At 43.0% G+C, this 16,422-nt stretch overlaps 1 protein-coding gene across 1 annotated transcript; it reads left to right on the forward strand.

Moving 5' to 3' along the window:
• The first annotated feature begins 1,532 nt into the window (after positions 1 to 1,532).
• CLEC14A (C-type lectin domain containing 14A) lies at positions 1,533 to 3,657 on the forward strand. Its single transcript, XM_065064002.1, has one exon. The coding sequence runs from the start codon at positions 1,576 to 1,578 to the stop codon at positions 2,977 to 2,979; it is 1,404 nt and encodes a 467-aa protein (XP_064920074.1). The 5' UTR covers positions 1,533 to 1,575; the 3' UTR covers positions 2,980 to 3,657.
• Positions 3,658 to 16,422: the final 12,765 nt, after the last annotated feature.

Genomic DNA, 16,422 nt, shown 5'->3' on the forward strand with positions numbered 1-16,422 from the left:
AAACCAGAATTTGATCTTTTTTAGTATCTTTTTTTTTTTTTTCTTTATTGCAACCTCTGTGCTCATCTAGGAAATAAGAATGTCACGGCTATCCAAAATACTGTTAGAAAAATGAAAGTTAAAAGCATCTTCCATCAAGCTGCAGTTTCTTCCCAGCAAATATACAGGGAGAAGGTAAACAAAACAAGGCATGGCTTGCACGTTGTCTCTCACCTCAAAGCATAAAAGATATGCCAGGTACCGGGGATGTACTTTGTACCAAACTTATGCACATGGTACTTTTGCCTTTTACCACTTGCCCTTCTTCTGTTAATAAAAAAGAACTTTGTGAATAGAGACCACAGTGTGCTTCCTGTGTTCTCTGCTGATCAGGACCTGGGGTCTGGGACGGTTGAAGAATTGTAACACTAAGCTTTTGATTTTAATTCAGTATGGTTTACTGCAGTTCTGGCAATGCACTGGCAACAACAGAAGCTTCTGGGCTTCCCTGGGAAACGAGTCTCTAAAACCCTTTGTCCACCAAGAAAATTTCCTGCTGTAAAATTTCTAAAATTTACTCAATTAAGAAAACAGGCTGTGCTTCAGAGCTTCATGACACAGTGTGTCTGTACACTCATCTTTCTAACTCTTCTCTGAGATGTCCAGAGAAAATCAGCTATATCTCGGTGTAGGCCTAGAGTCAATGGGATCTGTGAAGGCTGGTCACAGGCTGGCTGAATGGGACTTGTCATCCACATTTACTCCCTCTGAAGAGAAATTAAATTGTTAAGAAAGGGCTCAGATGCAGAGCCTACCAGTGTGCTGGAGCAGTGAGGTATTTGTGCAGGACTGAATCCACCTGGAGCCTCGATCCAACACTGTAGAACTCACCCCACCGCAGACTGCAATGACTGATTAACCTTACTGTAAATATATATTTCTTTAATTCTAAATAGGCTATTTTCTGCTTTTATTCTCCACTTTTTCTGTGTATGAATGTGGTTTTGTGCCACATAAAATGACTGGGGAAGAGACTCAGATGCATACTGTATCTGAATATAAACGTGAGGTAACAGCAGATATATATCACAGTAAGGAGTGTGAAAATGAGGCAGCGCATCAACTGCCTACAGAGGGACAGTTGCAGTCGATCAGTTAAACTCATTTAAGAACAAGCAAGTCAGTGCAGGCACCTAACCTACAATGCATTTAGGCCAACTTGCTTGAAACCCTAGAGCAGAATCTGTTTTCCTGAGTGTTAAACTGGCTTGTGTATTGGGAACTAGAGAGGTCTGAGACACAGCTTCCCATAACGAGGAAACCTTTAATGGAAAAGGTCACTGAAGCTAGCCCGCTCTTCTCTTGGAAGTTGCGTGACATAGGGTGGCAAGATCTCCGGGAATCTCCTGCACACAAGCCTGAGACTGGCCCCACCACTGCAGCTCTGGGCCTTGACACCCGCCAGCCGTGCTGAGCTGGCACCGGGATCTTCAACCCTCGTCCTTCCCCGAGGTTGGACAGCCGCCCGCCGGGCAGGGCGAACGCTTCCTGGCTGCGCAGGGAGCTGCTTGTCACCCGCCCGTCAACAAACGGAGGATGCCGAGGTCAGCCCCGGCTCCCGACACATTTCCTCCGGCAGGCCCAGGGGAGGGCCGTGGGCGCGGGGACGGCGCTGGTCTGGGACAGGGCGGACGCCTGGGACCATCCCGAGCCGGGGCCGAGCGCTGCCACAGCCGCCGGGGCAGCCCGCGCCCCTCGGCCTCCCGCGCCGCTGGGATGAGCCGGGCCGGTCCCTGGTGCCTGCTCATGGCCACGGCCTGTGCTCTGGGCCGGTCCCCGCCACCGCGGGCCGCCGTGCGCTGCGAGGCCGCCGGCTCCTGCTTCAGCGCCCACCTCGCCAACGGCTCCTACATCGACGCCCGCAGCGACTGCGGCCGCCGGCGAGGCGACCTGGCGTGGGTCAGCGGCGAGCCGGAGCTTCGGCTGCTGCTGGGGCTGCTGGCGGAGGCGGTGGCGGGGACCGCGCCCTCGCTCTTCTGGGTCGGGCTGAAGAGGAACGCCTCCACCTGCACCGACACGGGGCAGCCGCTCCGCGGCTTCTCCTGGGAGGGCTTCGGCGGCGGGGCGGCCCCGCGGGAGGTGCCGGCGGCGCTCGGCCGGTGGGCGAAGGAGCCCGTGCGTTCCTGCCTCACCGCCCGTTGCGCCGGGCTGCACCTGGCGGCAACGGCTCCCGGAGGCGGCCCCAGCTGGGGCTGGAAGGAGCGGCCGTGCCAGCGGGAGAGCCAGGGATACGTCTGCAAGTACCAGTACGAGGGCGCCTGCTCCGACCTCAACCCCGCGGGCGCCCTCGACCTCGACTACCGCCTGCCCTTCGAGGAGCGCAGCACCGGCCCCGGCTTCAGCCCGCCGGGCACCGTGCTCACCGTGGTGTGCCCCGGCGGGGTGGTGCGGCTCACCTGCCAGCCCGAGCGGGGCGGCTTCGCCTGGAAGGGCGCGGAGGAGCCCCACTGCCCCTGCGTCTACCCGAGCCCCGGCAGCGGGAGGTGCACCGAGGCCGCCGGGTGCCGCGATGCCACCGGGAGTTTCGCCTGTGCCTGCGCCTCGGACGGGCGCAACGGGCCGCCCTGCGCGGCCACGGGGGCGGCACCCACCGCCGCGGGCGGCTCCGGGGAGGCGCCGGGTGGCGGAGCAGGGGAGCGACACCCCTCCGCCCAGGCACCCGGCGGCTCCGCGGGATCGCCCGCGGCCGCCGGCGCCGTCGACGGGGACAAGACGGCCGCTCCGCCGACCTCCTCCTCCTCGTCCTCCTCCTCCAACTATGTTTTCATCCTGGTGACGGTCGCGGTGGTGGTGCTGGTCATCCTGGTCATGACTGTCTTGGGGGTCTTCAAGCTGTGTTTCAGCAAATCCGAGGGCGGCGGGGACAAGGAACCGCCGGACTCCCGCAGCAAGGCGGAGTCCGGCTCCGCGGAGCTGTGCGGAGCAGCGGGCGGCGAGTAGCCCCAGGACAGCGGGGGCTCCGTCCCTCGGGGCTGCCCCGAGTGGCAGCTCCCGCCGCGGGACAGAGCTCGGTTCCCCCTGTCTCTCTTGCCTCCAGCCCGGCTGCCGCGGGAGAGCTGGGGCAGAGGCGCCATGGGACGCGGCTGTGCAGGATTTGCGGCGTTATCACACATGGGGGCATGTAACGTCCCCCTTTCAGGGGTTTGAAGCCTTTGGACAGTCACAAAATTTTGTCGGTCTGAAAAAAAAACAGTTATTTAGGTGCTGACATAAGTAAAATATAAATATAGTGGCCTGGCTGACAGAACGATTGCTTATCTGCAGCTGCAAGAGTTGTGGAGTTTTTATCTTCTCAGAAACTGTTCTTCTGGTGCCTTACTGGAGCAAGTGTAAAGGGACCACTTTTAGTGCTCACGTTTTGGAATTTAGAAGTCACTTCTTGTCTGAGTGGTACTTCGAGGTTTTTGTTTTCTTTCTAATTGCTGGAACGTTTGGAGAGGTGAACAGCCATAATTTCAGAGGAAACTGTGACCCACACTCGTTCAGACTGACATTCTTATCAATGACGAGCATTTCTATGCTTAGAAGGTCATTAAATTGCTGAGGAAATGGGAGGTTAATGGGCAGTGAGTTCTATTTCAGCTGATGAAAAGAATAAAGGATGATTTAAAACCTAAATCACTGCTCTGTTTGTTACTTCATACAATATTCATTTTTATTGTAGCAGAGCAACAAAATTTTCAGTTACAGATTTTCTCCCAAGGTGCATCTGTACTCAACTTGTTTTCTATGTGCTATGTGTGGCTCCCTTACAATCAGACAAGGTGCTGACAAACTTCACATTATGAGAGGAGTTAACAGTGGGTCCACACACATCATGCAAATCCCATTCCTTTTAGTTGGACATATTGTTTTCCATGTAGTCCCTTGAGAGTGAGGAAAGAATTCACCCTTTCTGCCCTTTCCTGAGTGAGGTAAACACTTCCTCTGTGATTTTCCTTGGGAATTCCTGTAGAGCAGCTTTTGTCCTGGCTGCCGAAATTGCTTTCTTTGCAGTTCAGAGTGCTGATGCTCACCTATTATTATGGTGTTATTTTTCAATTACAATGGTAATGCTAAATATTGATTCAAGGTTTTCTGTGTGCAGTAAAACACAACTAACTGGATCTCATCCAAGCCTTTGGGTGCAGGGAGGGTAGGGAAATATTTTTTCCCTTAAAGGAACTTTAAGTTCTGAAATGTCTTTCTAAATATATTTTTTTATCGTTTTTCTTTCTTTAGAGCTAACTTTCTGACTACTGCTTTCATTTTGTCACTTTCCCATTGAGTTTGGAGAACTCTGTTTCAAACAATATGTATTATTACCTACTTGTCTTGCAAGCAAAGACTTGAAGATTGATTTGGTGTGGATATCTGCTAAGGATAAAGTATGACATAGCATGGGTTTTTTTCTTTCTCCCCTCTCCACTTAATGATGATAGGCTGTTGCTGCCTGGGAAACACTATTTTGCTTTTGTTAAGGGGATCCCAGACATTTGTGAGCCATCAGGCTGTCTGTAGCCATAAATTCCATTGTATCATGACAGGAATGAAATCCAACTAAGTCAGAATGCTACTCACTACAAAGCTGTCTCATAATCTGCATATTTTTTCTGATCTGTTTATTTGACATTTTTATTTCAGAAGGCGGGCATTTTTCAGCCTTGGTAGGAGGCTTGATTCAAATGTGCACAGAAGTGGAAAATGACTCAGCCATTAACGCCTTTTGTCTTAATACCACTCGTGTTACTGTCACTGGTTCAGGGAGCAGTGTGTGTCAAGCTCTGTTCTTCTACAAGGGGCTGTATAAGCAAATAGCAACTAAGATGAATGAGAGCCTCCCTAATTATTATCTCTACGTTTTCCCTTTTCCCACATATCAGATGAACTCTTAATGGAACTGTACAACTGTCCAGTTATGTTTTTCTAAGCTAAATATAAATACTCTCACTCTGTTTCAGGAATTTCACCAAGCACACAGCTAAGTGCTGAGGTAAGTGTCCGTGACTGACTACTTTTTCTGGTGTCTCTCAGGATTTGACTTGGACTGTTCAGTTAAAATGTGCAAGTTCATGCCCTTGCAAGCCATTCACCTGTCTCATCTTATTCTCATTTTGCTCTTTGCCTTGGCTTCCTGTGAAATCACATTTTGATTTCAAAGTTCTTTTTCTCACACTCAAGATTTAGTATTAAGCACTAGACATTTGTTGAAAGGACTTCACAAGGATTCTATTATGTTTTCCCTGGTTTATAATTTGACTCAGCTGAAACCAGACTATTTTGCATTTTTGGATGGGATTTGTCTCACCAGGTGTAGACATCTCTAACAGCTCATCAAAACTTGTCTACTCACATAGACCCCCTTACAGTGCATGGAGAGAGGTATGTACTTGCAATTTCTCTCATTTTAGACTAGGTGCTAAAAACAGGGCCAGTCCTAAAAGTGCTATTTCTCTGCATCGACTGTAAAGAAAGCCTAGGGAGACCACTCATATTTAAATTCTTGTCAAGGTTTAAAGAAAGGCGACAATAAACTGTGGCAGATACCCTCTGTTAGTCCCTCCCACCATAAAAGGTGATAACAAGATGAGGAAGAGGGACTTCAAGTTAGAAAGAGTCTTGTAAGCTGAAAAAGTTTTAAAGGCTTAACTAATGCTACTAATAAATGGAGAAAATATACAAAACCAATCTTTAATGCCCAATATGGAGTTGGCGTCACTCCAGTGGTGGCAGAGCTGGGAGCTGGCGGCTCCAGCAGCTGCAGGGCAGGCACCTGGAAGTCATGGGTAGGACTTCACAGCAAACTGGAAACTGGATTTCAGGGATGCAGGGCCTGAGGCCTATAGGTCACAGCCAGACAGGCAGGGTCCTCTCTAGATGCCGGCCATGGTTGAAGAGGGGCGAGACCCTCGTGGTCACCCTCTTATACAGGGGGTATGATGTTTATGGGATGGAATACTCAGTTGGTCAGTTTTAGTCACCTGTTCTGTCCGCTTCTCCTGGCAAAGACGCCCCTGTCGGTTATGGGATGTTATCAGAATTCTTAGCTGTCATAGCAATAAACGTGAGGTGCTTCAGCATTCCATTGGTCCTCTTATCAGCACCAAGTACAATGACCGAGAAAAATATGCAGTTACTTAGAAAGCACTTAGCTGAACTTAGCTGAAAGGAAAAAACACTAAAAAAGAACTGGTCTTGTTTTTAACAAAACCAGGACAGTTTTCTAAAAGCAAGCTCACAGTTCCTTGTGTCTCTTCAAGGCACAGCTAAATGGCAATAACTTTGCCATAGTTTCTATTGCTTTTACATATTAGAGATTCTTGTTCTGTCTATTTGGGTTTCTCTACTGTCTATTTTGCAGTCAGTAGAAGACAAAAGCAACAGTATTTGGATTTGATTGGAACCTGAGCAGACTTGAAATGCATGAATTTCTCTTTCCTCTAATGATTCAGACCAAGAAGTGGATAGTTTGGGAGAAAGGATAAATAATTTTTGCTTTTCAATCTCAGTTTAAATTGTGTCTTTCTTAAATAGGAAACCAACAGATAACTGACCATCAATGTGGACTATTGGCTCATATCATAACTATGATTTAGTTATGATATGGAGTGCAGTGCAGTGTTTGCTGCTTACATCGGTAGGAAGAGAATAAGTAAGGTCATAATGAGTACAGATAATCATAACAAGGCTTGATATAATGAAAGTGTCTGGTTATGAAATTGGATGCAACTTTCTTTTAATTACATAACACCGTATGTAAAACACACAATTAAATGTAAATATTTTTCCAAAACATAGCAGAGATGGAGACCAATCTTGACCTTTTTCCTCATGTTACATACATGTCCTTTGACTGAACAAATTACATAAGCATTGTAGCTGTTTTTTTCCAGTACAGGAAACATTATTTCATCCCACATTAAAGCCATATAAATCACTTATAAACTTGGTGAGTTTTACAATGGATGAATTTGTATTGAGGACTTTAAATAAGTTAGTACTTTCAATTCTAGTGTTCGTATTAGTTATTTGGCTTTTAAAAATTGTAGTATTGTGGTCCATGGCTCTTGACTAGAGGACTGGATGTAATAATGTAGCAGTGATGAAATGGTGGACACAAGAATCTGTGAGTCCACATTTAAAAATGGTGATTTCTGCAATGGGTAGGAATGTCCAAACCTCTCATCTATCACAGTGGTCCAAAAAGTGTCCCCTGTTGCCAATTATTAAATCTAAGTTTTAGACTTCCTTTATTCCTCCAAAGCCAGTTTGACTGGTAGGCACATCATTTGCCAGCTGTCCATTTTATTAATGAACATGTGATGAATTTTTAATGGTTTATATTCATCAAGTAATCAGGAATAAAATGTTAATTTTCCTGAAATTTGTAATAATGATTTATACTGCTGAGGGCTTGATTACGTGTGTTATGGGTTTAAAGTGAAATCTAAAAGTGGACATGGGCAAAATTCAAATACTTCGAAGAACTTTTCTCTCTTTTTAAGTGTAGTATGTAGCTTAAAGAGGATTAAAAAGTGAATGGATTCTGTGCTTCCCTAGGAAGTGTAATTTCCTGTCACTTAATCAAATTGTTTCATGTTTTCAGATCTCATTATTTTTCCTCATTTATTGCATGGATCTCAGTCACTGGTATGTGCAACTTAGTTCCTTCTAGAAATAATATTTTCTATTTCTTTAGGATGTGGACATTTATCAAGGCTGTAGAGTGGTGGGTGATTCATAAATTTCACTAATGATAAATAACAATAAGGCAACAGCAGTAACTGCTCTCCCAGGGCTTCAGAATTGGTTAAACCTCCTGACTTTCCTTCTTGCCCCAACACTCAGCTTTGCCTCTCTCATCTGGACTTTTAGAGTTCTGGCACTGTGAGAAAGTGAATGTGAACAGGGAGCCATCTGTTCTCAACAAGTCTTTTTCCTTGTCCGTACTGCAGACTTGAAGGACTATTGGGCTGTCAGTGAGGGCAGGGAAGGTAGAGGTGTCCTGGTGATCCCACATTTATTATGTCCTTTCACTCCTGCCCCTTGCCAGTGCTTTTGCATTGCAAGTCTGAGGCAAAACAATCAGGAAAAAACTACTGTTGTGTGTTTCATGGGCAATGTAAAGAGCAAAAATCCTGCAGGTCTAGGGAGAAGATGAACTGAAAAGGGAGAGATAAAAAAGATGGGCAAGTATCCATCTTTACCAGGATGTATCCACCCTTAGCATCCTATTGTTGCATATTTTTTCAGGTGTTTGTTACTCAAAATGTGGTGGTTTGGCGAACAAATAAACATTTTCAGTCATTAATCTAGGAACAGCACATGGGCTATAATATGGCAGAAATGCATGGTTTTGTTTTTGGAATGTAGCCAGCTGGTCTTGTGTTTTGGACTGATAAGAATGGCTTACACTGTTCCCTGAAGCAAAACATAAGAGCACAAGAACAGATAGTTTAAGTGAGATTAAAGGTCATCTAAATCAGTAACGTCTCTTTTATGATAGCTAGTGCTTTAGGAACTAGAACAGGAAATGTGACATCTGTAAGTGACACTTCTCCTGGGTACTCTAAGGTTGCAAGGCTTTGAGTTTGAGACTGAGTTCATGTCACACTTGGTGGACTTTCGTCAATTTGTCTAACAGAGTTTGGATATGATTTATTCCTATTGACATCAAACCATCCTGTATCAATTACTTCCACCATTTATTTCCATGTGACATAAAAAAGTAGACCTGTTCATCTTAATTTTTCCATACCTCTGCCATACACTCATTCACTCATCCCTATCCCAAGTTCCATAGTCTATTTATTTCTTCTTTTTTTTTTTTTTAGAAACAATTCTACAAATCTAATTGTTTTGTTATTCTTTTTTGCACCTTTTCTTATACTGTTAGATTCCTTGTGAAATCCAAATTTAGAAACTGTTGGAGATGCAGGTACAGTATAGTCTTCTATGATGGCTTAACAGTATTTTCTGTTTTTTAAAAGTTACTGACATGACACTTCATTTGTTTTGACCACTGCAGAGAACCGTGCTGATATTTTCAAAGAATGATGCCTCCGTTTTTTTCCAGATAGTTTATGAGAAATTTGCACAGAGCAAGTCCCAGGACAGAGCCCTGTGGGCTTCCAGCGGGTTTCACCACAGTTAATAGTCTTTCATTAGGGAATTCCTTCTGAATTCTTAGGGGAGCATAAGCCTCTGCTAATAGTTTTGTACTATCCAGCTGTCCATTATCAGATTTAATCCAAAACTCCCGCAAATTCTTCATTCTGATGAACTTCCAGAGACTTACCCATTGTTCCTCTTACAAAAAAAAAAAAAAAAAAATCCATAATGAACAGAAGCAATAAGATTTAATGGCATTTTCCCTATGGCTCTTCTGTCCAGAAACACTCTTAAATACAATCATTACTCATCATCAGTAAGTGCATTGGTTGGTTTCCTGCTCTACAGTGTTTTCTATTGGTAGTTGTTATGTCTTTATGCAGATATTTCTCAAAAAAATTTTTTGGCCTGCTTTAAAATTTTACTATTTCTTTGCTAAAGTTCACCTTTTCTTCTATTTTTTTTATATGCACTTGATTTCAGCTTTAAATTATGTCCTTTTCTGTTGTGTGCTGCTTAACCTTTTAATTTTTTTGATGGGAAAGTGGTCTTCCAATGCCTTGTTTTGATAGGTAATATGGTAATCTTATCCTCTAATATCATTAAATAGTCCCAGTGCCACCTGCATGCCTTTACCCTTTTACCTGTTCCTTTTAATTTCTTTTTGGCAACCTTCTTAATTTATATGCTTTAAAAATAAACATTAAACATTAGCATAGTGAATGCTTTTAGCTTTTTTTCTCAAAGTTGTTCATTTTAGGTATGCCGTAGTCAGTGTTCAGCCAAATAACGTCCATTTCCTAGGACAAAATCAGGATCTGTTTCTCCTGCTGTGGGTCATCTTAGTGGTTGTGCCAAGAATAAATTATACAAGATATTTGAAAATGTAGTTACTAGTCAGCCTGTCATGATAGCAGTCCACAAAATAAAAATGTTGGTTTTTTTTGTTGCACTGGGTTTGCATTGCAAGGTTTTGGTAGTGGGGGCTACAGGTTTGGCTTCTGTGAGAAGCTGTTAGAAGCTTCCCCCATGTTTGACAGAGCCAACACCAGCTGGATCCAAGATGGACCCATTGCTGGACAAGGCCAAGTAATGGTGGTAGCACCTCTGGGATAACATATTTAAGAAGGGGAAAAAAACCTGCACAACAGGAGCAAGAGAGAGGGATAAGAATATATGAGAGAAACAACTCTGCAGACACCAAGGCCAGTGAAGGAGGAGGGCAGGAGGTGCTCCAGGTGCCAGAGCACAGATTCCCCTGCAGTCCATGGTGCAGCCCATGGTGAGGCCAGCTGTCCCCCTGCAGCCCACGGAGGTCCATGGTGAAGCACAGCACCACCTGCAGCCCAGGAATACCCCACACCAGCGCAAGCTGATGCACATGAAGAAGTCCATGACCTCATGGGAAGCCCATGCTGAAGCAGGTTTGCTGGCAGGACTTGTGACCCCATGGGGGACCCACACTGGAGCAGTCTGTTCCTGAAGGACTGCACCCTGCGGAAGCTCCCAGGCTGGAACAGTTCATGAATAACTGTAAATCACAACATTTGTGTTTAAATTCTTCCCTCTCCAAGCAAATAATGAATTGTGCATATGTAGTGCATGCAGCTTTTTCCTCAGAATACAAACCTCCTACATTTCGTGGCAATGACCCTTCCAAATCTGCAGTGTTAGTGGTGGTACTTGAAGTGAATTGATTCTTTCAATCATACCTAACCACTGAGATAATGCAGGAGACTCTGGTCCCTTTGAAGTAGTTGTGATATCCTAGGAGAATATGTAATCATAAGGACCCATGCATTAGTCTTCTTAAGTAAAACAAAATTGGTTTTATTTATTTTCTAGAAGCATAAATGGATGTGAACATAATGTACAACATGAGCATCAACCTATTAATATACAACATGCCTTACAGTCTGTTCTCCCCTATACTTAGTGACATTATATTATTAGACATCCAAAACTTTTACATCACAAGTCCCGTTTTGCATACAAATACATCAGGCAGATACTAATGAGGAGCTTTCATTACTTTCAGATAAATTGATGACTCTAATGCTGTTAACATCCATTGCAATTAAAAAAATCCAGTTTAGATCTCTCAAAAGAGCTTCCTACTGGCCTGTCACATAAAGTCATCTTTGCTGCAGTAAAAGACAAGAATGTAGGTTTAATTGCACATTTTCTTTTGTGTTAAAAATTAAGGTATGCATATATTGGTATACTTTTACAGAGAATATGGTTTCCTAGTAAAATCTGAGATTGTGTGAATAGTTTATTTGACCAAAATCAGTCTGGTCAGGAGGAGTCCTTCTGTGAATTCTATGATCTATTTCAGTGCAACTATGACTGGTAGATATTTTTCCACTAATACAAATACATCAGGAGATTTTCTCCCATGCTTAGGGAGTTTATTCTCTTTCTTATTTTCAATTAAATCTTAGTTCTAACGAAAGGTTCTTGAAAGAGTACACTGAAACGTGCAATCCTCTGTAGACCAGATTAGCCATTTTTGGAATGTTGCTCTGTACCTTCATGATAAACTAAATGTAGAGTTTCAAGGTCTGTGGTGAGGAATATGTGAACATTACCTTTAATTCTTAAGAGTACATGTTTCTGTTGTGGGAAGTAATTTTCCCAGCCATAGCACTGAAGTTGCTTTTAAAGTAAGAAATTCTGTACATCTCACTTCATTATGGTGAAAGAGCGGAGAAAATGCTGCTGTATTCCATTTCTGTCTTATTGATTTGTGTAGAGTAAAAATTTGATAAGACTTTTTTCCTATTTTAGTGATAAGAGGAAAGAAAATAATCCATAAAATTCAGAGCATTTGAACAATTGAAATTAAATTGTTTTTAACAATATATTATCTATCTTTTCTGCGTTGCTTTCCTTAGTTTCCAGTAATTCCATAAAGTACTTGAATTATCACCTGGGTCTCAGAAAAAATGCCTAGCAGCTGATATAAAAGCAACAATTCATTTTTTTTTTTCCTGAGTTGGAAGTTTATGTATTTGCTGTACCCTAAACAATCTAAATTATGTGAAAGAGCCAAGTCCTGCTTTATAATGCCTGTACTGAACTCCAGGGTTTTAATCTCTCTTCTTAACAAAGTGGATCAGCCTGGGCATTCCAGCCTTAATTTTTCTGTTTCAGATTCCTTCTTTCTGAGGCTGTTGGGTGTCAGATATCCACCAGTTTTCTCTTCCTGGACATCCATTCTCCCCAAATTTTGCCCAGATGTGAATATATCTTGAATGTTTTGCCTGTTCTTGTATGACACCCCATAAAGCCCTGCAACCCTTCCACCTTCTTTTCAACTGTAAATAACAGGAACAAGAACAATGACAATTAAAACTCCACCTGTCCCCCACACCTGTAACAAGTTCACATACAAGCATCTGAGAAAGCCGTTCCCATAACTTTTCTTCACAGTTAACTGACAAGGATTTTGTACAATCCTGTAGTAGTGCAAGTAGCAGATGAGATTCCTATTCTTCTGGACTCTTTATGTGATCGCTTAACAGCTACTGCCATAGAATTAAAAAAATATATATATACTGTGCTATAAAAAAATATATTATGTTTTTTATCTTTCATTTCATTTAATTTTCTTCCATTCACTCATTCAGACCTGCAGTTGGCTTGTGTAATTTGTATAAATCTAAGGCATGAACTATAGACTAGACCTTTAGCTCATGTAGCTGTTCTAATAATCGCTGAAACCAGTTACTGATAGTAGCCAAGCGTCTTCAGTGGGTAAATAAGCAACTTTTCTTATGAAGATGCTCAAGTTTATCAAAAGAATGCAGCATCATATAGAAAACACAAGGCATAAGATAAGCATGTTTGATATCAAAGTTGTTCTAGTTTTCATGAAGACATATGGAACTCCTTAAAAAAAGCTTCTCTACGATATTGTACAGTCAGTTTAGCTTCTAAAAGTGTATTTTCTCTTTCTGTGATCAAATGATAAACAAAATAATTCTGGTGCAATGTTAGGAAAATAAATTCACTAATACTGGTGTTGATTTTCTGCTCAATAATCCAGTGCTTTTCAAATTTTTCTTTAATCTGTGACTTGTCTCTCATTGACTGGATAAGGGGGCAAGACCCCTCTATGTCTGTTTTTAACAGAAACCAGACAGCAACAAGAACCCCAGCCTTTAGCTTGTGCTTTGGTAGATTTTTCGTGTGTACATTTACAATGTATTACAACCTATTTAAGCTAACTAAATAGGGAAAAGACCACAATCATTGCCTCCATTAGTTTTCTGTTTCAGACCTCAGATGAAGATTTTTATGTTATCCTGGCTGAGGAAGGCTGTGGTTGGCCATGCAGTAGACACGTGGGGTGATTCACAGTATCACAGTATCACAGTATGTTTGGGATTGGAAGGGACCTCAAAAGATCATCTAGTCCAATCCCCCTGCTGGAGCAGGAACGCCTAGGTGAGGTCGCACAGGAACATGTCCAGGCGGGTTTTGAATGTCTCCAGAGAAGGAGACTCCACAACCTCCCTGGGCAGCCTGTTCCAGTGCTCTGTTACCCTCACTGAGAAGTTTTTTCTCAAATTTAAGCGGAACCTCTTGTGTTCCAGCTTGATCCCATTACCCCTTGTCCTATCATTGTTGGCCACCGAGAAGAGCCTGGCTCCATCCTCATGGCACTCACCCTTTATATATTTATAAACATTAATGAGGTCCCCCCTTAGTCTCCTCTTCTCCAAACTAAAGAGCCCCAGCTCCCTTAGCCTTTCTTCATAAGGGAGGTACTCCACTCCCTTAATCATCTTCGTTGCCCTACGCTGGACCCTCTCCAGCAGTTCCCTGTCCTTCTTGAACTGAGGGGCCCAGAACTGGACACAATATTCCAGATGTGGTCTCACCAGGGCGGAGTAGAGGGGAAGGAGAACCTCTCTCGATCTACTAGCCACTCCCCTTCTAATACACCCCAGGATGCCGTTCCTGGCCACAAGGGCACAGTGCTGGCTCATGGTCATCCTGTTGTCCACCAGGACCCCCAGGTCCCTTTCCCCTACACTGCTCTCTAATATGTAATTTCCCAACCTATACTGGAACCTGGGGTTGTTCCTGCCCAGATTCCTTGAAGTGCTGGGCAAAGGCAGTTCTCAGTGAGTGCTAGCAAACTCCAAAATTCTTCAACATCAACGGGATTTCTCCAAATATAGCTACTCCAGTTCTAAATCAAACACTAGTCACTTTTTTTTTTTTTCTCCAAGATCTCCTTCTACTACCAGCTCCAACCTCTCCAGCCATGGACTCATCTCCATAGCAGAAGTAACACTTAAATATCCTCTACACATCACAGCAGCACAGAAACAAAACACTATTGCTACCTAACTGTCCAGCAACTGGAATCTAAACTTACTAATCATTACTTCCTTTATAACCAATATACATTCTAATTCACTCCTTTACATGTTGGATAACGGACCAAATAGGATTTTTATATATTTTACGAGAAGGAAGCACTTATATGTGCACGCACATTGTGTGTGTGTGTATACACGCATACTTACTTGTTTTGTACGGCTTTGACACGTTTTGAACTCTTCCAGCTGAACAGCAATCACTTCAGCTTGCCCTTGTGAATGTGAATACCTGTATGTCCTGCATGAATCAGTTGAACTTATGGCCCTTTGCTTTTACAGCTTTGTTGGCACCAGTACCAATGTTACTCAGCGGTGCTCAGCGATTTGAAGTGCAGGGCATGACAGCACCCTTGCAGAAGCTCACAGCTTTCCTCTGGGTTGATTTACAGGGTTTTATGATTTGTAGGGCCCACACATACACTGAAAACAGCATTGTCACCAACAAAGTAAGTGAAGCCAATACAATCCATTTCCAGTACTCCTCATGGTGATCAGCAGGTATCAAATAATAAATCCACTAATTCTTATCAGTCCTATAACCCCCATATGCTATGCATTTGAGCATTTTTATCTGACCCTTTCTAGTTAGGAATCTCAAGAACCCACTGAGCAACCCTTAGTCATATTACAGAGTGTAAGAACCTGTGTAGAAAATAATTTTTGGGAAAAAAGGAAGAGTGGAAAGGGTCTTCTTTATGTTTATATTGCTTTCAAGGTGACTCTACCCATCATAGACATGGTAGCATATAATGACAAATGCATTCCATCCACACTGAAGATGAAAACCTATAGACCTCAGGTAGGATACACCACCTTGCTGTCTCTGTTTCATGGCTGCTTACTGCTCTGCCAAACTCACATTTTAGGCTTTTGGGGAAATGAGGTTGGAAGGGGGAGAGCATAGCTAACTTCTGTTGAAAAGCATCTTTCTCGTCAAAACTGTGATTGGTTTGTAGCCATTCAGTGACATACTTTGAAATACTCTCTGGTTCACCTGTTCTTGGCTATTTCTCTCTACAAAATATGATATCTAAAAGCATTATTCTCAAAGAGAAATCTAATTAGTAAATTACCCTTTCTTCCTGTGGATTACCCTGCAGTTATTGGTTCAATAAGGGTCTGTGTTGAAGTGGATGGAAGTGCTGAACACACAATGCAGTAGAAATATTTTATTCTCCTCTGGAGATTCATAATTCATGTTCGTGTCTGTAGAGCCCTGAAGTCAGATAAGGTTTCTAGGAGTTGAAATCACAGGCTCTAGAACATCAGATTGATGCATCTTTCTTGACTACTTTCTTCTGGCTTTTTAAAAAAATGTTTTTTCTTGGATATTTTTTGGCAGGATTTTAAGACACTAATTTAAGCTGCTGCTCTGGAAACACAGCAGAAAACAGTCAAATCTTACATAACTTATTCATCAGTCATGGATCATTTTATTTCAGTAAGATATAGTTCAAAATTTAGAATTAGGATGCTGTTTTTTGGAAACTGGTTAAAATACAATATATTGTCACAGTGTTAATAGAGTGTGTCACATACATTTGAAATACAGACATTTAGTTTTTTAAAAAACAGCCAGAAAGCATTTTATTTTATTCTGACTCACTGGAAACCTGTCATTTCAGAAACGCTTACGTCACATTCAGAAATCTGATTCTCCTTCTCTGTGAAGAAATCAGGTGGATTCTTTAAGTGTCAAATGAAAAGAAACCATACACTGCATCATGTTCTCTGCTGAGAAGGATCTGCATGTGTCCATCACCTTTTTCATCCAGAGCCCTCGTATAAAGTGCCTCTGCAACAAGCCTGGTTCCAGGTCACTAACTGCATATAGCAGTCAACATCAGGATTAAGAGCTGTGTCTTCATCATTACTGCACTGGGAAGCCTAGTGAGAA

This window comes from Columba livia, chromosome 5, assembly GCF_036013475.1.
Source record: "Columba livia isolate bColLiv1 breed racing homer chromosome 5, bColLiv1.pat.W.v2, whole genome shotgun sequence".
NCBI lineage: Eukaryota > Metazoa > Chordata > Aves > Columbiformes > Columbidae > Columba > Columba livia.